General features: G+C 52.2%; 2 protein-coding genes across 4 annotated transcripts; one reads left to right on the top strand and one right to left on the bottom strand.

Moving 5' to 3' along the window:
- Nucleotides 1-6: 6 nt before the first annotated feature.
- rbm18 (RNA binding motif protein 18) lies at nt 7-8,228 on the bottom strand. Of its 3 annotated transcripts, none has more exons than XM_047046607.1 (7): nt 8,017-8,216; nt 7,751-7,810; nt 7,430-7,539; nt 3,437-3,563; nt 2,866-2,952; nt 1,188-1,282; nt 7-271 (listed from the first exon to the last, which is right to left on the bottom strand). In XM_047046607.1, the coding sequence occupies exons 3-7, from the start codon at nt 7,531-7,533 to the stop codon at nt 97-99; spliced, it is 588 nt and encodes a 195-aa protein (XP_046902563.1). In that variant the 5' UTR covers nt 7,534-7,539; nt 7,751-7,810; nt 8,017-8,216; the 3' UTR covers nt 7-96. The 3 variants fall into 3 exon arrangements, with proteins under 3 accessions (XP_046902563.1, XP_046902564.1, XP_046902565.1); XM_047046608.1 differs by having other exon boundaries at nt 2,872-2,952; nt 8,017-8,212; XM_047046609.1 differs by lacking the exons at nt 7-271; nt 1,188-1,282 and adding an exon at nt 1,499-2,325 and having other exon boundaries at nt 8,017-8,228.
- A 122-nt stretch (nt 8,229-8,350) lies between these two features.
- Nucleotides 8,351-18,040, top strand: mrrf (mitochondrial ribosome recycling factor). The gene is made up of 7 exons (XM_047047502.1): nt 8,351-8,436; nt 9,890-10,075; nt 10,215-10,367; nt 11,731-11,849; nt 13,946-14,037; nt 14,877-15,036; nt 15,135-18,040. The coding sequence occupies exons 1-7, from the start codon at nt 8,364-8,366 to the stop codon at nt 15,210-15,212; spliced, it is 861 nt and encodes a 286-aa protein (XP_046903458.1). The 5' UTR covers nt 8,351-8,363; the 3' UTR covers nt 15,213-18,040.
- The last annotated feature ends 1,916 nt before the right edge of the window (nt 18,041-19,956 follow it).

Raw genomic sequence — 19,956 nt, 5'->3', positions numbered from 1 at the left:
GGTGGGGGGGCTAGGGGCGGTTAGCTCGGGCGCTGAGGGCCAGTGGGAGACGTTCTTGGCTAGACAGAGGGCTGGTCTGAAGGGGTCTCCGGGGGGTCATCTCCTGAACTTGCGGAAGGGGCGGGTGTAGGGCTTGTTGCGGTGCTGCTGGTACTTCTTGTCCTGCGGAGGCTTGTTGTACATGTAGGCCGAGGGCCCGGCGTACTCCTCGTCGGGGTTGTCCTCCATCATCTGCAGCTTGGCCTCGATCGCACGGATCTTTGCACTCGTGCTGAGGGAGGACGAGAGAGAGACACAGGGAGGGAGGGAGTGAGGCCAGGAGGAGGGAGGGAGGGAGACGAAGAGACCGAGAGGGAAAGGGTGAGCGAGGGAGAGAGAGGGTTCAGAGAAAGCAAGTGGTGGGGATGAAGTGCAAAACTGAGGCTTGTTTGGGAGGGGGGGGTGTGGGAGGGAGGGGTGTGGGAGGGAGGGAGGGGTGTGGGAGGGAGGGAGGGAGGGAGGGGGGGAGGGAGGGAGGGGTGTGGGAGGGAGGGAGGGGTGTGGGAGGGAGGGGGGGAGGGGTGTGGGAGGGAGGGAGGGAGGGAGGGGTGTGGGAGGGAGGGGGGGAGGGAGGGAGGGGGGGAGGGAGGGAGGGAGGGGGGGAGGGAGGGGTGTGGGAGGGAGGGAGGGGTGTGGGAGGGAGGGGGGGAGGGAGGGAGGGAGGGGGGGAGGGAGGGGTGTGGGAGGGAGGGGGGGAGGGAGGGAGGGGTGTGGGAGGGAGGGGGGGAGGGAGGGGTGTGGGAGGGAGGGGTGTGGGAGGGAGGGAGGGGGTGTGGGAGGGAGGGAGGGGTGTGGGAGGGAGGGAGGGGTGTGGGAGGGAGGGAGTGGGAGGGAGGGGTGTGGGAGGGAGGGGTGTGGGAGGGAGGGAGGGAAGGGGGGGTGTGGGAGGGAGGGAGGGAGGGAAGGGGGGGTGTGGGAGGGAGGGGTGTGGGAGGGAGGGGAGGGAGGGGTGTGGGAGGGAGGGAGGGGTGTGGGAGGGAGGGAGGGGTGTGAGCAAGAGAAAAAGAGAGTGAGAGCTAGAGTAGAGAAGCATTGTGTTCAATCTTTTAGCTCTTCCTCTAAAATGGTCTGGGTTTTTGAAGTGTACTGCCAAGTGGCCAGAGTCAGACAGATGGCCAGCATGCACGCAGCCTGACAGGCAGACAGACCTGAGGTTAGTGGTGGGCATCCCAGGGTCGTCAGAGCTGCAGGACGGCTCCAGACTGGCAGGGGTGCTCTTGTCCCCTCGGAAGCCCTCAAACCTCTGCAGGGATGGAGGGAAACAGAGGGATGGGAGAAGGGGGGGGGGGGACAGAGGCAGACATAGTGATGGAATAAGACCGAGAAACAGAAGCAGTGATAAGGGGAGACCGAGGTAGTGATGAAGATACAGGTAGTGATGGAGACAGAGGTAGTGATGGAGACAGAGGAAGTGATGGAGACAGAGGTAGTGTTGGAGACAGAGGTAGTGTTGGAGACAGAGGTAGTGTTGGAGACAGAGGTAGTGATGGAGACAGAGGTAGTGATGGAGACAGAGGTAGTGATGGAGATAGAGGCAGTGTTGGAGACAGAGGCAGTGTTGGAGACAGAGGTAGTGTTGGAGACAGAGGTAGTGTTGGAGACAGAGGTAGTGATGGAGACAGAGGTAGTGATGGAGACAGAGGTAGTGATGAAGACAGAGGTAGTGATGGAGACAGAGGTAGTGATGAAGACAGAGGTAGTGATGGAGACAGAGGTAGTGATGAAGACAGAGGTAGTGATGGAGACAGAGGTAGTGATGAAGACAGAGGTAGTGATGGAGACAGAGGTAGTGATGAAGACAGAGGTAGTGATGAAGACAGAGGTAGTGTTGGAGACAGAGGTAGTGATGGAGACAGAGGCAGTGATGAAGACAGAGGTAGTGATGGAGACAGAGGTAGTGATGGAGACAGAGGTAGTGATGGAGACAGAGGCAGTGAAGAACGTGAAGAAAATGAAGAAAAGGTACCGGTCAATGCATCGTAAGGCCAGTCAACAGAATAAGATAGAGAGTTGTTTTACAGAGAATGAACTGCAGCCTCCTCCCACACAGAAACCATTTAACCAGCTCTGAACCAATCAGTGATCAGCATCCTTAGCTTACAGTCCCACCATGGACAGATCAATGGTCAGGAGGTAGAAGGGCCATGATTGGTCAAATCCTCGCCTAGAGGCATTATGGGAGAAGCCGAATGGCACAGCAATAGCCTGCGCGTTCATTCCTCTCAAAACCTCCCTTCTCAACCCTCCACCCTCCAACCTCCACCACACCAGCCGCGCCCTGACCACCTGGGGAGGGAAGAAGAAGGAGGAGGTCAATAAAAATGATATATATTGGTTCTGCTGAGGGGATTCCATGGTTAAGAAGAAAGGGTTTTGTAAACATTGGCGTAAAAAATAAGAACCGGACTATGAGACAGGCAGGAAGAGGACGCACACATTGCGGGGGGGGGGGGGGGGGGGGGGGGGGGGGGGGGGGTTTGGCTGGAAGAAGTGTTGTTGTCCAAGAGGCGGCACAGTTAACCTTGACCTGCCGCTGCTGTCCCTTTCCCCTTCTGGGCGGGGGAGGGGGTTTGAGGAGGGGGACAGGGGCGTGATACGGCCCCATACAGGATATCCCTACTCCACAGGCCAGCTGCCCATTGTTAGGAGACAGGCAGGGCTACTGCAGAGGGACTAGCTACTGTTATTACTGCCCTGAGTCTGGAAAGACACAGCACCTCTTCTGGCTGAGGGGGGGACGACTCGACTTAGCATCGGGAGGCCACATTCCAGCACGTATGTGTGTGTGTGTGTGTTGTGGGTAGGCGACAGCTCTGTGACACTCACCTTTACCTGTGTGTGTGCCCAGCGTACCACCAGCTTCTTGGACAGGGCCAGCTTCCCATTCAGACACTGGATGGCCCGCTCAGCCTCCTACGCGCACAGCCACCACAATTATAAATCATCTTTAATACCACGAGCAGTCATCATATCCTTATTCCTTACAATGGCCTGATAACAAAGACAATCGTAGCTGGTGATGGATCACACACACACAAAGACACACACAGACACTCCCTGCTGTGTGTGTGTGTGTGTCTCATGGACTCACAGTTCCTCTCAATAAGCCCCCAGGGACAGCATCCTGTCCCACTTGACACACTGGCAGTTGAAAGAGATCTTTATCATAAGGGGTTCTGAGCCTTATCTGTTACTAGTCAATGAGGACACACGCACACACACACAAGCCTGTAAGCCAGAAAGTCTCAACAACCTCTAAAGATAACAATGCACGGTTTTATCTTTCTTGTTCCAACGTGGGTCTAGCTTTGGAAAAACTGAAAAAAGGGATGCTCAGTGTGTGTGTGTGTGTGTGTGTGTGTGTGTGTGTGTGTGTGTGTGTGTGTGTGTGCCGTACTTCTTTGGTGTGAAAGTTGACAAAGCAGTAGCCCCGAGGTTGGCCCTCCATAGGACCTGCCTTGTGGAACAGGAAGTCAAACTGCTTCACCTTCCCAAACCTCTCCAGCAGCTTGACCAGGTGGTACCTACACACAAGCACAGGGAAGAGGAGGCCGTTCACATCAGCACAGGCTCTATGCATGAAGCAGACGGGCAGGTCAAGGATCTCAACAGGAGAATCATAACAACACCCCAGCAAAGACTATCATCATGAACCACAAGACTAACATCATTGAGAACCATATCTCCACATTTCACCCTAATCCTACTGGATGGTTCTTAGGGTCTAGACCAGGGTTACGGTCTAGAATGGGACTAGTCCAGACCAGGGTTAGGGGCTAGAGTTGGACTAGTCTATTTATTTATTGAGTCATGTAGCCGATGCCCTTATCCAGAGCAAGTCTAGACCTTCCCCTAGACCTTAGTGTAGACTAAGGTTAGGGTCTAGAGTGGGTTGTGTGTCACCCAGTGTGTCAGAGGAGCCCTTGTTAGTAGACAGCTCTCCTCACACCTCGTCCTCTGCAGTAAATCTCTCATTAAGACAATACAGAGGATACAGAAGCAGCCGACCACAATGAGGAAGTAAAACAAGAGGAAGCAGGCTGAGATCTCCCTCAGGAGCCCCGGGCAGCGCACACACACACACACACAACCTGTACACACACACACACTCCGTTGCTTTGCCTGCTCGGCCGCTGGTTGCCGTGGGAAACGAATTGTGTGAGAGGTGGTGTCCGTGGTAACCGACGGAGGGTTCATTGTCACCTCCGCCTCCAGGAAGTATAAATATTATTAATTACTGTACACTGGTCGTTCTGGGGTGAGGGGGTGAGAAACGTACAGGAGGTATGCATGACATGAGTGAGTGTGAGCGTGTGTGTGAGCATGTGTGTGTGTGTGTGAAGCAAGCTGGGTAGAAGGGGAGCCGTCTGAACAAGAAGCTGTCGTTTTCATGCGTCTATGTCGACAACATTCACAGCCAGCCGTGCATGCAGGGTGTGTGTGCGCCAGTGTTGCGAATGTGTTTACGCAGAGGAGCAGACTGATTCCCTCTGATGTCCGAGCCAAACACCACATATAGAATGTCAGAACATGGCATCGCACGCACAGTGTCGCACGCACGCCATGAGCTCATCACCTCCCGTGAGCGCTACCTAAACACCTGTGACACGACGAGCAGCGCCCTGGAGCCCACTACACCGCAGCAAACTTGGGAAACGCATTTAGGGATGGGTGTCAAAACCCTGAGAACCATCACATATGATACATGAATGGATCCATCATCTCCTCCATGTGTGCATCCAAGGAGAAGTTTTATTTACGCCAAACCAAGTCACATGGGTCAGATTGACGGGAAATGACTAATACGGACGTACGACTACATTAGTGTATTTGTAAAAATACCCACTTCATAGAATTTGATGTGAGAAGTGCATTGAGCATTGCATGATCTACCTTGCTCTTTCACAGCACTAACACAAACATGGCCGTTTGTTTTAGGGTGGCTGTGCTGTAATCATGTTTAGAGAACTGTACTTCAAATGAATTCAGTTGTGCAGGAAAATGTTTGTGCAGTAACACAAGATGCAGGGAATACCGAGCAGGTCTGCTCGGAAAAAAGATTGTGTTTTTTGTGCCCAGTCACAGTGTCACTATTTCACACGCGACATTTTTTCTCTTCAGAATGTGCATCCGCATGGTCTACAGCTGCCGTGGGAATGTGCGTAGTCTCACGGCACGTTCTGTTTTCACATTCCGACTTGTAAGTCGAAGGTTGCGCGTGCCTGTTTTTGTGTGTACACACACACACACTTTATAAATGAGGCTCCTGGTCACCAAAACTCAACCTGTGGTCTTCAACAATCGTAAATCATAATAAGCCTGTCACAAGAAACTGTTTGCTTTCTTGCTAACTGAAAAGACAGTGCTAGTTGGAGTCGTCTCCTTTGCTTCTGGTCCACCAGCCTGGGAAAAGCCTCGTCCAAGACTTCCAGAGATGTTTGGCTTTTATTGTTTCGTCCCAACAGTTATTTTTAATCCTAGAGAGCAGGGAGTCCAGAGAGTTCTGCGGTATTGGGGAGGGGGGGGCCAGGGGTGTCCGGGAGGGTGGGGGTGTTAATGTCTTCCCCCCAGGAGTCCCAGGGGCTCTGGCCCAAGCAGAGTCTCTCACTTTCCCAGACCCTCCCTCAGCACTCCCTCCCCAGGCAAGAACAGGGGGTCTTCCTGCACTGGTAGAGATTGAGGAGTTGATAGCGTGTGTGTGTGTGTGGGGGGAGAGGGGGGGGGGGGGAGTGGGTACAGTACCACAATGCATCTCTCCAGGGGGTTGTTAAACCTGGGTGGGTGAGCCAGAGTTGTTCTCCAGTGTACAGAGTGCTCAGAGAGGCTGGAGCGTATCAGAACCGACTCAGGAGGCTCTCTTTTATAGGGTTGAGAGACACACTAGGAGAATGGGAGAGGGCAGGATGGAGGGGGAAAGAGAGTGAAAGAGAGAGCGGGTGAGTGAAAGAGAGACAGAGAGAGAGAGAGAGAGAGAGGGGTCTAGTTTAGACACCATCTGGTGGAAGTAGAGTTGAGGATATTTTCCAGGATCCAGAGTCCTGTCACTGCCGAAGGCCTCGGGGGCATCTTCCAGCAGCCCTTCCCAGAGGACGGGGTGATCGATGGCTACTGCTGCGACCCCCCCCCCCCCCCCTCTCTCTCTCTTCCCTTTATACCTCACCCCCCCTCCCTCATCGTCCCTAACCCAGCCCCCTATGTATCTCCTCCTCTACCCACAATCCATCACTCTGACAGAGAATCCACATTAACCACCAAATTAGAAATCACAGCTTAGTTTCTCCATTACCGAATTCTCCTTAAATAAGAGGCTGTAGGCTAGTCTGTAGGTGTGCCAACACTTACCAAACACAAAACTCTCTTTTTTATTTTCCACTGACCCCCCCCCCCCCTCCCCCCACCAAACGCACACTCTCTCCATCTAAAGCAATTACTCTCTCTCTCTCACACACACACACATTCACACTCTCCCCACATTACGTTGAGAGCGAGGGCTCCACACGGCAACAGGGCTGCCCTGACCGGCTACAACAAACACTCCCCACAAGCCAGCTAATTAATCTCCCCACCACCAGCCTGTAGGCATGGCTGTTGTTCTCACTCAACCAGGTTATTTAAAGGAAAACAGAGCGGGAGAGGGGAAGGAAATGCCTGTCTAGACGCCTGGCCAGGGTAGACCATACATTCTCCAGGAGCCCCCGCGGGCCAATCTATGCATGTGCCTCTATCCCCTCCTCCCTCCCTCCCCTCCCCCCAGTGCGCCCCTGATACAGGCTGACAGAGAGCAGGTAAACAGACCAGGTGAGTGAAGGATGAGGGCCGCCCCTCGGCAGAGCAGGTCTCCATGCCTCACTGCCTCTCTTTCACACGCCCGGCCTCGTCTGCTCATTCTCCAGCTCAGGCAGACGCGCGGCTAATCAATCACCAGGGAAACCAGCAGCAGAAGCTGGACCTGGAACACGAGTTTGCAGATCGCACTTCACCCCTCAGAGTTGTGAGGCTGCTTTCTCACTCAAAGGCACCTTCCCATTGGTCTCAGGTACTGGGCTACACATGAACAACTTAATTACAGGCGTCAAAAAAGGCTGTTTTATCCAGATGAGCAACAGCATACCTTGATACATAGATATGATGGGTCCAGTATATTTACTGCCATGTTAATACAGGGAGATGTGGTCTACAAGGAAAATGTCAAATGCTGGGAGACTTCTGAAACCGTTTAAAACCATGTTATAACTTATAGCAAGACCAGCCTAGCAAATGCACAACCATTACCTTTCCCTTTTGACTTTATAGTTATCGGTAACCTATACACATAAGGCCTAATTGGCTGCAATGATTCGAATAGTCAGGTGAACCCCAGCCTCTTAGTTGAGCAGAGATGTTCACTCACTCAGTGATCTTAGGGTCGATGTTACCGATCCACAGGCGGTTGCCCTCGTGAGCCACGCTCTCCGATAAGATGGAGGCATTCTCCACTGTATCCGATGCCGACATGGATGTCTGTGACGAGAAAATAGGATGTGTACAATTTATTAGACGATCAATCATATGTTACAGACAATATCCTTATTAGTTAACACGGTTATTGGTAACGGATTTAACACAGCTGAGGTATTTCCTATCTATATAGCTAGATTACATTAGGCCTACATATTATTCTGGAAATCTAGTTTGATAGCTAGACAAGCTTTAACAATGTATCCATACTTACAACCGAGGTCTGTGTAGTCACGATGAGTTTGCTGTGGTTAGCTACTGTTTACAGTCCACACTGTGTAAACAATCGGGTAGCATTCAAAATAGAGCTATTGTAAGTAAAATAGGTGTTCCATTTTGTATCGATAATCATATAGCGGTAAATTGAGTAAAAAATACACTTGGTTTTAACTTATTGATGACTGTACTACCATACAATGGTTCAACCAGCTAGCTCTAACGCAAATAGCGTTCGTTTAGCAAGCTATGCTTTGAGTTTACCTGCTCTTTTGAAACGACTGGTTGAAGAATTGTTCAGCTATACCGTGAAAGTTATCAAGCTTCTGTGGATGCCCGTTAATGTTCTTAATATACGATCATTTCGATCTTATTTAAAGTTAGCTTTAATGAGCTAGCTAGCTCCAAACGAATAGCATCAACAAAGGCGCAGTGTAATGAGGTACTACACACGATCAAGTGGTGGACGCTCGTTTCCTATTTTAGGTCCGCCCGGTACGTAGGCGGTTTTTTCTTTTGCACAGGCTTTTGCGACCAACTCCGCCCGGCAGGGGTAAGACCATGGGAAAATGAATACCTAAATATGGTTGAAAGTTGATGACGTTTAACGCATGTGTCATTGTACATTGCAGCGTTTCCAATGCTCTTCACTACCATGCTTTTCTGAGGACGGTGTATGCAAAAGTAAGTGCATAAGGTATATATATAAAACGGTTAACTGTTCATCAATGCATAGCTACAGTGGAGGTGTCCCGAGGATATAAGTATTTAAATTCCTCATTCTGAGGTAGCTGACATTTACATTACCCAATGCCTATGTCGACCTTCCTTAACACAGTTATGCTTTAAGAAAAACAACAACATTGTATCTGTTCATATGTCTCTTAATCTCTTAATCTGTGAATGAACTTTTCTAGATATCAAATTAATAATAGGAACTTTCCGTAATCGTATTCGGTTTTAAAGAAAACCCTGCATGTCGACGTATATTACTTTATGTACTGATAAGGCGTAGTCATGTCTACATGTTAACTGGAGTGAGGAGGAGCATGACTGCAGCCTTTTTCTGAAGTGTACCTCGCTGAGCACCTGGGCAGCAGTCTCTCTGCTTCACGTCCTGTGTAAAGACAGCCGTCATCTCATCTCCCCGCCCCTCCTTCAGCACCGCACAGATTCCTCTGTTTGACACACACACACATGCACGCACACACATAAACAGACATGCTTATCAGTTTAGACCCCCCCCAACTCAACCAGATGTCTCTTTCAGTCGGCCTGGTGTTAGCTTATATGTAGGAGTGATACTATCAGAACCAGAGGTTGCCTTCAGAAAGTGGTTGAATGGGCTTTGTTGACATAGTATTGATACTGTGGAGTGCAGATTGTAAATATTGTGCGTGTGTGGCTATTGTGATACCTCATGTAGCACAAAGCAGTCTCGGCCCAGTGGGAGGGAGAGACCCTGATGTTGTCACGTCCACCTGTGTGATAGTTTAACACCCTGCACCTACCAACAGCATTGAGAGCGTAAATTCATCATGCACAATAGAAGGTGTCAGCCAAGCCAATATACATGGCTGGGCTGTTCAAGCCTGCTGCCTGTGAATGGTTCGGTTCAGCTACGCTCCATCATGGATATGAGGAGGTGAGGTGGGTGGTTGGATGGGAGTGAGTTACTGTGTGTTACTCGTCTCTGGAGTTCCCCTGGCCTTGAGGAATGCATTGTTGCGTGGAGGGAAGAGGGAGGGTGACAGGAGGACTTTAAAAGCTCTCCCAACTACGGCTGAAACTCAGTTTCTTAGGAAAACGTCAGTGATAATGGGATTTTTGTTGTTGTTGCAGTGTTTGTTGGTTAGGAATAAACAGGATTGGATGTAGCCAAATGCCATGTTAAACTGTTGGTAATCTTGACTCCTGGTAGATGTTGGTACTGCCCCCTGGTGACTGAAATGTTCCACTACCACAACATATTCTAATCAGTTATGTTGACAGACGCCTACCACTATAAATGTGATGAACGGGGGCTCTAACCTCATTGGTTACTGTTAGAATATACTGTAACACACTTCCGATAAGCTTGGAATAGATCATTCAGTGGCGACAGAACAGTCATTTCCACCTCTGTGTGTGTGTTCAGATATGGCTCTGAGTCAGTTGGGCCTGCTCCGTCCAGGGCTGTGTCGCTCCCTGGTGCCCCTGTTGAGGGCTCCTCTGGCCGTGTCCTCCAGGGCCCCCTACCTGCTCCAGCCCCAGCCCAGGCACCACATCCCCACCCTCCCCCAAGCCCCCTGCTCGCGTCTCTACGCCACCAAGAAAAGCAAAGGTGAGTGACCTTGAGCTTCCTTTCAGCTGAGCCGATGTGGCGTCGCTGGTGGTGGCTCTGGACGTCTTAGGAGGTTACGAGGTCTTGGGGAGGATTTGAACCCAAGTAAGGCAGTGTTTGTTTGTTTTCTTCCCCTCAGCGAAGGCCAAGGCTCAACCGGCAAAAGTGAACATCAACGCGGCGCTGGTTGATGACATCATCGACCTGGAGCAAGTGAAGGAGGACATGGAGGCTGTCCTTACGTCACTGAAAGATGACTTCAGTCGCAGCCTCAGCATCAGAACCTCTCCAGGTCTCTCTCTGCCTTCTCCTACCTCAGTTTACCTGGTCAGGGTGAAAGAGAAAGTGAATCCCTGTGTTCACTCTCTCTGACACAGGGCCTGAGGGGGGTAGTGAACCCTGACTCCTGACCTCTCACTGACCCCTGCTTCCTGAACTACATCCAGGTCACCCCATGCCCCCACCCCCACTCCTCTGTCCCGTACCAAAGCTTAGGAGAGGAAACAGAGACGGCCCCAACCCAGATTAGAGAAAGCCCCTCACTCCCCCCTCCTCTTCCTGCATAGACCCCCCCCCCCCCCCCCCCCCCCCCCCCCCCCCCCCACACACACACATGCCCTCCCTCATCGCTTCGTTCCCTTCTCAGACCAGACTTGGGCCCCACCTATCTCTCCTGACTTATTGCTGCATCCTTCCCTCATCCCTACAGCCTTTCCTCCTCGGTCCAGAGGTCCAGTAGTAAAGGGAAGCAGGGGGACTCAGGGCTGACAAGGAAACAGGACGGAGGGATGAGATGGAGGAACGGAATGACATCAGCATTAGTTTGTCTGTTCCACGATGACCTCATCTGGGTCTTATAAGAGAGACCGAGAGTGTGTGTGTGTGTGTGTGTGTGGGTGAGGATGGATGTGCAGAGAGCACTGATGCCCTGACCTAGTCCCACTGTCCTGGAAGACACATAGGATTATGGCCTGCCTCTCCCCCTGAATGAACTCTTATCGCCATGGTTACACCAAGCCCCAGGGTGACTTAAGAAAGGCTTGTGTTCCACCCTGTGTCAGCCTGCTGGAGAGGAAGGAGAGGCTCTCCTCAGTCTTCTAAGCCCTTTCTCTGTGTCTGTCAGTGGGCTTCCCTGACCAGGAAGAGAGCCCTTTGCCTAATGGCCTCTCAGCCAATCGCGTGCTCCGCACGGGAGGAAGTAGCTGTGTGCCCTCTGGAAGTGTTAGCAGATGTGGCGGCACACGCCAGGGCTCAGGTAACATGGGCAGACGAGAACCGGAAGAGAGCCAGGTAGAGAGCTGATAGACATATCACAGGTTCTGGTTCCTGGTTCTTGGTGGTTCCATCTAGTCAAGGGTTGTATTTGAGGATTTATGTTCCTCTGAATGCGAAGGTCGGTGAGAGACTGCAGAATTGGCTCACCCCCCGTTATCCAAAACCTTTGCGCACACACACACTCTTTGCTTGCCAGCGATGATGGAGTTGATGTAAGACAGAGTTGCGGAGTGAGGAAACGGCAGCATTTGAGGTTAACCAGAGGAGGAGAGGAAAGGAGAGAGGAGAAGAGAGGTAGTGGAGTTGCATGACCCTGCCTGCACACAGTGACAGGTAGAGCAGACCTCTGACTGGGTGTGTGTGTGTGTGATGTTCCTCAGGAGCCCTGGACCACATCGTGGTGACCACCAAGGATGGGAAGTTCCCTCTCAACCAGCTGGGCCAGATCTCCATGAAGTCTCCTCAGCTCATCATGGTCAACATGACCGGCTTCCCAGAGGTCAGACAACCACACACACACACACACACACACCACTCTCTCTCCCCTTTCCCTCCCTCTTTTTCTCACCCCGATCTGTCTCTATCACCCCTCTCTCTCACCCCTCCTCTCTCACCTCTCTGTCACCCCCCCTCTGCCCTTTTTATCACAGGGTGTCACATTTGGGACTGAAGGCAATGTCACACAATATATGCACACACACACATATACACACTCCGATCCCTACAGCAAGACCATAGATCTCTCTGGCAGGGTAACTGGAGTGGCCTGGTCCAGCCAAGCTGATAGATGGTTCTGGTCCAGTCTGGCCTTTGTTCTGCGAGAGGCGGGGCTAGCTGTCACCAGCAGGAAATGACATCATCATACCCCCGGGGTAGCAGGAAGGGCTCTTTCATTTATCACTCCCCTTTTTTCTCTCTCTTGTCTTTGGTCCCCTCTTTATTCCTTTAGCCTGTACTCTTTTTTTTTTCCGTTGCATGTTCCAAATGATTTAATGGGTTCATAACAACGCCACTACATCAAATGCACCCAAAGAACTTGTTTGGACACTGTTCTGGCACTCACCAACATCAAAATCAAGTGTACCTCAAGTATCAGTACAGGGCAGGCCCTCTCAAGTCCAGAGGTGAGCACACAGCCACCTGAGCTAATAGGCCTTTAATGAACCCAATCCATTACCCCACTGTTGTTGCTCCATTAATTAAGAGGAAGAGTGTTTACTCCACCCCCCTGGGACGTCTCCTGAGACACAGCCTTCATTACCACACAGGTCTGGGGGATAGAGGGAGAGGAGAGCAACATGCTTGTGTGGTACATTAACAAGGTGTTTTCTTTAGGCGCCCCTCTCCTCCATCCTCCCCCCCCCCCCAACCCTTCCTCATCCACTTCTCTTCCCCTGCTTTGAACTGTGCTGCTGTTTGATGTGGGACCGCAGTGTAATTCCACTGTTTCCAGCATATTAACCAGAACAAGTCTGCTGTTTCCACAGGATTCCAAGCTTTCTTTTTTCTTCTTTTTTTTTTTTTCTTCCTTTTTTTTGTATTTCAAGAACCGGCGGAGAGGTTGGGAAATAGCTGTGATGATGAATTTGATGCAGGGACCAATCAAACTGAGGCATGGGCTGGATCGATCATCCCAGAGTTCACACAGGAACCTGAGAGGGATGCTGGGGGGTGGAGGGGTACAGGGAAGTATTAAACAGACAAAGGTCTCCTGCATTAATACATACAAATAATCGGTCCTTTTATCTGCCTGCCAACTACATCTCCCAGTGGAAGAGACCAGGAAGTGGACACATTAGTAAAGGAGGAGAAAGAGAGAGTGGAGGGCGAGAGAGAGAGGGAAAGAAAGAAAGAAAAAGAGAGTGAACGAAAGGGGAAGTGAAGGAAGGGAATGCAATATGCGAGCTCTCAGATCCCGTATTTGCATGTTTTCACCCTGAGCGCCGCCGAGGGTCTGAGTCACGCAGCTGGAGCCCAGAGGAGGCTTGAGTGAGACGTCAGGTTCAGCTGGAGCGTCGGGGTGCGTACAGCTCTGTTCCAGGAGGCCTGGAGCGTCGGGGTGCGTACAGCTCTGTTCCAGGGGGCCTGGAACGTCGGGCTGCGTACAGCTCTGTTCCAGGGGGCCTGGAGCGTCGGGCTGCGTACAGCTCTGTTCCAGGGGGCCTGTGTCTCTGACGGGACCTGCGGCACTTCCACATCATTGTGCTGCCCCTCCCTCAAATACCCCTAACCCTGACCTTCTATATCTACACCCCCTACACCACAGGAGATATGGGAGCCCGCTGTGGCAGACCCCCCCCCCCCCCTCCCTTTACTCTTAACCTTCACCTATGAACCCCTATCCTCATCCAGAGTGGGATGGTTAGAGAGATGTTGGCCAGCCCACCCCTGCTCTCCAGGTCTGGATCAAAGGCCGGCTGTGGCCCCAGGTCTAGATCTGGGCCCTCTGGTGCTGCTGAGGGACCAGCAGAGAATGGGACCGGGGGGCTGGTGGGGTGGACAGGGGCTGGGGGGTCTTCAGGTGAAGTTATTGGCGGTGGCCCCAGCTGGTAGTCATTAACTCTGTGTGTGTGTGTGTGTGTCCCATTCCCCCAGGCCACAGCTGCTGCCACCCGTGCCCTCCGAGAGAGCAGCATGAAACTCAACCCTGAAGTGGAAGGGACCATCATCAGGGTGCCTATTCCCAAGTGAGACACGCGCGCACACACATCCACACACACACAGAGAGGAAGGAACAACATCCTTAGAGCGTTTCCGTGGCAGCAGCAGCGGGAAGGGCAGACTGAATGACAGACAGGACGACAGGCGGAATGAACGTCAGACAGGCAGACAGACTGACTGAACGTCAGACAGGCAGACAGACTGACTGAACGTCAGACAGACAGACTGACTGAACGTCAGACAGACTGACTGACTGAACGTCAGACAGACAGACTGACTGAACGTCAGACAGGCAGACAGACCGACTGAACGTCAGACAGGCAGACAGACAGACTGAACGTCAGACAGGCAGACAGACTGAACGTCAGACAGGCAGACAGACTGAACGTCAGACAGGCAGACAGACAAGCAGCCTGACCGTACAGAGGCAGACAGCAGCAGGTGTTTGCTTGGCAGAAGGAGGGGCGGGGAGGTGGATGGACGCCCCTACCCTACAATCAGCCTCGGCACGCAAAGCACATTTGCATCTCCAAGGAGAGCGAGTGGCTTGATTGGCTGAGAGTCAGTAATTAAGCATTATTGTTTGCGGTAAATAGACAGGCACACTTGGATTGTTTGCAAATAGTCTCCAGACAGAACGTGGCAATTAAGGAGAGAGAGAGGGAGACAGACAGGCAGAGAGAGAGAAGGCAAAGAGTTCCACCAGATACAGAAAACAAAGTTGCCGACAGCCTGACTGACCTGTCTGGATGCAGATAGCTGGGAAGCCACACAGAAACGCTGACTGAACTATTTCAAGAGCAGTACCTAAAAGTCCTGTGTCTGTGTGTGTGTGTGTGTGTGCGCTCTCGCCCGCTCTCCACAGAGTGACACGGGAGCACCGGGAGAATCTGTCCAAGCTGGCCAAGCAGTTTGGCCACAAGGCCAAGGACTCAGTGAGGAGGCTGCGGTCTGCAGCCGTCACCCACGTGAAGAAGTCCAAGGAGAGCACCTCCGAGGACACACTGCACCTCATCGAGAAACAGGTACACACTGGGTGTGTGGGCGTGTGTGTGCGTGTGTGTGTGCGTGCGTGCGTGTGTGCGTGTCATCCTCACCATTTGGTCTCCTTTTCCATTGTCAGCTTCAGCAAATGGCCGACAGCTATGCAGCAGACATCGACAAACAGCTGGCAACCAAGACCAAGGAACTGCTTAGCTGAAACACACACATGCCAAGACCAAGGAACTGCAGGTGCCGCAACACAAGCAGGAAGAAAACGTTTGAAAAGTGTTTGTACCAACCATACCAAGTGATGACAGGTGATACCTGGTGATATCAGAAGTGTCACCATAACAATTTGAATAGAGGTTTAAGAAATCCACACAATGGTGGCTGCCCACCCTCCAGCTTAATTATAGTCAACACATTTTAGTCAGAGAGCTGTGTTTGTGCTGTTTTAGCTAGTCTGGCACTGTCCATGTGGATGCAGTGTTAGCTAGCTTGGCACAGACTGTGTGTATGCTGTATTGGGTAGCCTGGCACTGTCTCTTTGTGATGCATTATTAGCTAGGCTGGCACCCTCCCTGTGCAACGTTATATTTGTGTGTTTAGTTGGTGATGCGTAAACATCAGTTGGCATGGCACGACAGTGCCTGTCGATTGCCTCCATTCCCTGGTCTCCAAACAAACATACCCAGGCTGCGATGGGCTTTTAATGGGTCCTGGGAGCCTCCTGCTAATCAAACTGAAGCCACGAGAGTCGTTTGTTTATGTTACAAGGCAGACCTCTGGATGTAAACGTTGGCTGTGGCTTCCCTGGGTGGAGTTATGGAGTCTCGTGGTCTTCCAGTGTTGAAGGAGCTTAGATAGCCTTAACGGGTTGCCAAACATTTGTTTCACATTCAATGATAAAAGGGGGGCAGCTACTCCAGAAGAAGAAAAGAAGCCCTGATTCGTTTTTTCCGTTTGTGTGAGGATTGATCCACGAGCTACCCAAACGTAAACACAAAATAAAAGTGGGCATGTTATTGATGGCGGCCATTACTGGAACAGTGCTTTGTACCCTGTGTCATCTCTCTTCTTCTGTTTTCTCTTCTTCTTTGTTCTTTCATGTGAGTCACATGTCTCCCCTATTAGCTGGAGTGATAATGTTCCTTTCCTGCGAACAGACCATAATAACCCCTGCAACCACAGCCATCCATTAGGCTTCGGGGCTTGGCTCACTTGGCCTGGTCCTCTCGGTCTAGCTGGCTCTCTAATGGCTTCGCTGGAGTTGGGGGGGGAAACACCAGAAAGAGGGAGGTGGTTGTATAGGAGGAAGTGGTGGACATACAGATGGTGAAGAGAGTGAGGTTGAGAGGAGGAGCAGGAGAAGGTGGAGCAGTTAAAAGTAGAAGACGGGAAAGCAGCGTTGGAGGCCGTGGTTGAGGAGATAGTGGAGGAATAGGAGTTTCGAGAGGAGAAGGAGGAGTGCCAACATTTGGGTAATGGCAGGTCGGGGTGTGTAGGGGTGTCCATATGTCAGTCATTTGGGCCCATTGTGTACCTTGGCCTTAAACAGGGCTGGATGATGGATGGAGGCCGTCCCTGGCCCGCGACACAGCCTGGGAAATTGCTTTCAGCTGATAACTTCATTTCAGTTGACATTTATCAAGTGAATTACCCTGTTCTCTGCCCCTGCCTGTGTGCGATTTAGCTACCCTCACCAAAGTATGGATGGGGGGGGGTCATGTTTTTTCTTTAGCCTCTCGCAAAATATACAAGTCTAAATTGGCTCAGTAAACTGTAGAATTGATAGTGTACACTACGCTAAACCAGGAAGGCTTCAGGCAAGGGAGGAAGAGGGATATGGCTGCAGTCAGTCCTAACTCGGCCTCAATCTGTTTCAGTCATCGTCCTTCCACATAGAGTAGAGAGAAATTGAAATCTCTCGCCAGAGACATTTTCCACTTTACTTTCTATGCAGATTACTCAATGGTGAAGGACTCCTTTCCCTCCGGTCTAGCGAGGTCTGAGAGTCTTGGGACAATGGGCAGAACTATTTCATTGCTATGCAGGTCGGGTGAGGATGAGTAGGCTATCATCCCTCCCTCCCATCCATCCGTCCGTCCCTCCTCCCATCCCTCGTTCCTGGAGGCTTTTGTCTGATTACGCGCCCCACACCCAGCAGACGAGCCAGTGGTTAGAGAGAGAGGAGAGAGAGACCGGCGGCGGGGCCACTTCAGCGGGGGACAAGATTGGCTCCAGCACGCCCCTCGCGTGCGCACTCGTCGCTGGAGTGCGGGAGCCGGCCGGCGATCTCATCAAGAATGCAATCAGCGGGAATATGTATACATGAATATGTAATGCTGCCGGCTCGGCGTGGCGCTGATGGGCCCGGCGCTGCCGACACGAGGCCAACACGCTCACTGCATATGTAGATTGGACTGGAAATTAACAGGGGTTTTGAGACTCGGAGGATGGTTCTTGTCAGGAAGGGGGGTGGGGACTCTAAGCCCTGCTCATCTCGTGTGCCAGGACAGAGAGGGAGGAAGAAGAATATAGAAGCACTTTCTTTAAGCATTGTTCAGGGAAAGGCTGGAACGTGTGGCTGGGTTTGAGGTCCATGCTACTTTAGGGAGGGGCGGAGGGGGCATTTGAAGGGGTATTTGTGTAGGATGTTGGACATTTTAATAATCAGGTAACTAATCCCGAGGAATGGTTTCCTTCCTCGCCGGTGCTGCGACACGGGCCTGACTTGGCCTGGGAGCTATTTCCACGCCACAGAACGCGTGCGCTCATTTCGAGTACAGAGCTACCCCCTAGGTGCACCCTGCCGGCCGTTCGTGTTGAAGACCCCCCCACCCCAGGAACAGAGCCCGCTCTCAGTCAGAAGTGGTTCAACTGTCATTTCAAATAGTCTGGACGTCGTGATTACCGGCACGGGAGGAATTATATATTTAGCTTTATGTCCTCTGCCATTTCCTACCCCCTACTTGATCTTAAGTGACTAGTTCCCTGGATATTACTGTCTCCAGGGAGCTGAACTCATCTCTTGGGGGGTGGGGGGGTGGGGGGGCGGTGTAATCAAGAACTCAGAGTGAGAGAGAAGTGGAGGGTGGGGTGGGGTGTAGTAAGATTGCAGTAGTGGTAGATGGTATGCTTCTATGGATGACTGCTCTGAATATAACATCATATACATACAGATTGGTTGACGGTCTACCCTGTATTTCTAGATAGATAGAAAAGGCCAATTGTGGATCTCTCCTGACTGAGTGCCTTGTGTAAAAACATGGGTTCTGTTTTCTCTGTCTGAAGGGTGACCGATTCAATAGGAATGGATGTCCATTAAGCCAATGGATGGGAGGAGTTCTTCACTTCACTAGGAAATGTCTTTCTCATCTAGTCAACCTAACTGTCTTGTTGCCATCAAAAACCTGGGGACAATAGGATCTTTCTCCTCTCAACCTGGGTGCATGTGAGGCAACACAGTGGACCAGCCAGGACACACCCGTTCACCCCTCCCGTCATCAGTTTCCCCCCCACAATGATCCCATCAAGGATCAGACCTAATAACACGATCCCTCGCTCATAAATAAAAGTGATCATTTGGAGAGCTAATGGTGGGATCGTACAGGAAGTCTGTTAATCTGCAACCTGAGCTGACAGGAAGGAAGGAGCCAGGAAGTGGGTCTCAGAGCTTTCACCAATCATATTCATCACAGCACTCTGGCTCTGAGTCATCTGAGTGCAGCGCTGCACTTAACTAAACATCTCAGACCTAAAATAAATGCTTCCAGGTTACCCTGCACCCTGGTCGCCCGACCCACCCACCTGATATCAATTACCCTGGCGAGTTTGGAGGAGGAGGCTGGGGACTGGAGAAAGGAGTAGAGAGGCTGGGGGCCGAAGAAAGGCTGGGGGCCGGAGAGAGGCTGGGGGCCGGAGAAAGGAGTAGAGAGGCTGGGGGCCGGAGAGAGGCTGGAGGGAGGAGAAGGAGGCTGGAGGCTGGAGGGAAGATAAGGAGGCTGGGGGCTGGAGGCTGGAGGGAGGGGAAGGAGGCTGGAGGGAGGAGAAGGAGGCTGGAGGGAGGAGAAGGAGGCTGGGGGCTGGAGGCTGGAGGGAGGGGAAGGAGGCTGGAGGGAGGAGAAGGAGGCTGGGGGCTGGAGGCTGGAGGGAGGGGAAGGAGGCTGGGGGCTGGAGACTGGAGGGAGGAGAAGGAAGCTGGAGGGAGGGGAAGGAGGCTGGGGGCTGGAGGCTGGAGGGAGGGGAAGGAGGCTGGGGGCTGGAGGCTGGAGGGAGGGGAAGGAGGCTGGAGGGAGGAGAAGGAGGCTGGGGGCTGGAGGCTGGAGGGAGGGGAAGGAGGCTGGAGGGAGTAGAAGGAGGCTGGGGGCTGGAGGCTGGAGGGAGGGGAAGGAGGCTGGGGGCTGGAGACTGGAGGGAGGAGAAGGAGGCTGGAGGGAGGAGAAGGAGGCTGGCGGCTGGAGGCTGGAGGGAGGGGAAGGAGGCTGGGGGCTGGAGACTGGAGGGAGGAGAAGGAGGCTGGAGGGAGGAGAAGGAGGCTGGCGGCTGGAGAAAGGCTGAAGAGAAGCTAGAACTAGTTAGCGCAAGAGAAGCATTAGTATGTCTGAGTCTCTGCCTCCAGTCAATAGTAAGATTCCACCAGCCGAGGATCAGGTGCAGTTTGGGGCCTGTACAGTTGATCATGGACCAACACCATAGAAGCAGCTGGTGTTGGAGGTGGTGACCATGGTGACCGTGGTAACACTGACCGGAACCTTCCGGAGGCCGCTGCCACAACGACATCAGGCGCAATGCTGTGATTGCACACTCCAAAATTGAGATGGAGAGGAAAAGATGGGGGAGGAGGGGGTGATGTTATTGAATAATTGTTTCCTGATGCTCTCCTTTCCGTGGAATATTAATTACCTGGTGATGAAACCTCTTTTTGTCTCAATGGGCTTCAACCATATTTGTGTGAGTAT

This window comes from Hypomesus transpacificus, chromosome 23, assembly GCF_021917145.1.
Source record: "Hypomesus transpacificus isolate Combined female chromosome 23, fHypTra1, whole genome shotgun sequence".
In the NCBI taxonomy this organism is placed as follows: domain Eukaryota; kingdom Metazoa; phylum Chordata; class Actinopteri; order Osmeriformes; family Osmeridae; genus Hypomesus; species Hypomesus transpacificus.
Note: the sequence above shows the minus strand (reverse complement) of the source record. Positions and strands in the feature narration are given on the sequence as shown.

Coding starts and splice junctions, on each gene's coding strand:
- rbm18 (XM_047046607.1), bottom strand. CDS start 7,533: ATGTCGGCATCGGATACAGTGGAGAATGCCTCCATCTTATCGGAGAGC. Junction 2,953..3,436: donor TCAACTTTCACACCAAAGAA/GTACGGCACACA, acceptor CTGTGCGCGTAG/GAGGCTGAGCGGGCCATCCA. Junction 1,283..2,865: donor GGGCACACACACAGGTAAAG/GTGAGTGTCACA, acceptor CCATCCCTGCAG/AGGTTTGAGGGCTTCCGAGG.
- mrrf (XM_047047502.1), top strand. CDS start 8,364: ATGTGTCATTGTACATTGCAGCGTTTCCAATGCTCTTCACTACCATGC. Junction 14,038..14,876: donor ATCAGGGTGCCTATTCCCAA/GTGAGACACGCG, acceptor CGCTCTCCACAG/AGTGACACGGGAGCACCGGG. Junction 15,037..15,134: donor TGCACCTCATCGAGAAACAG/GTACACACTGGG, acceptor TTCCATTGTCAG/CTTCAGCAAATGGCCGACAG.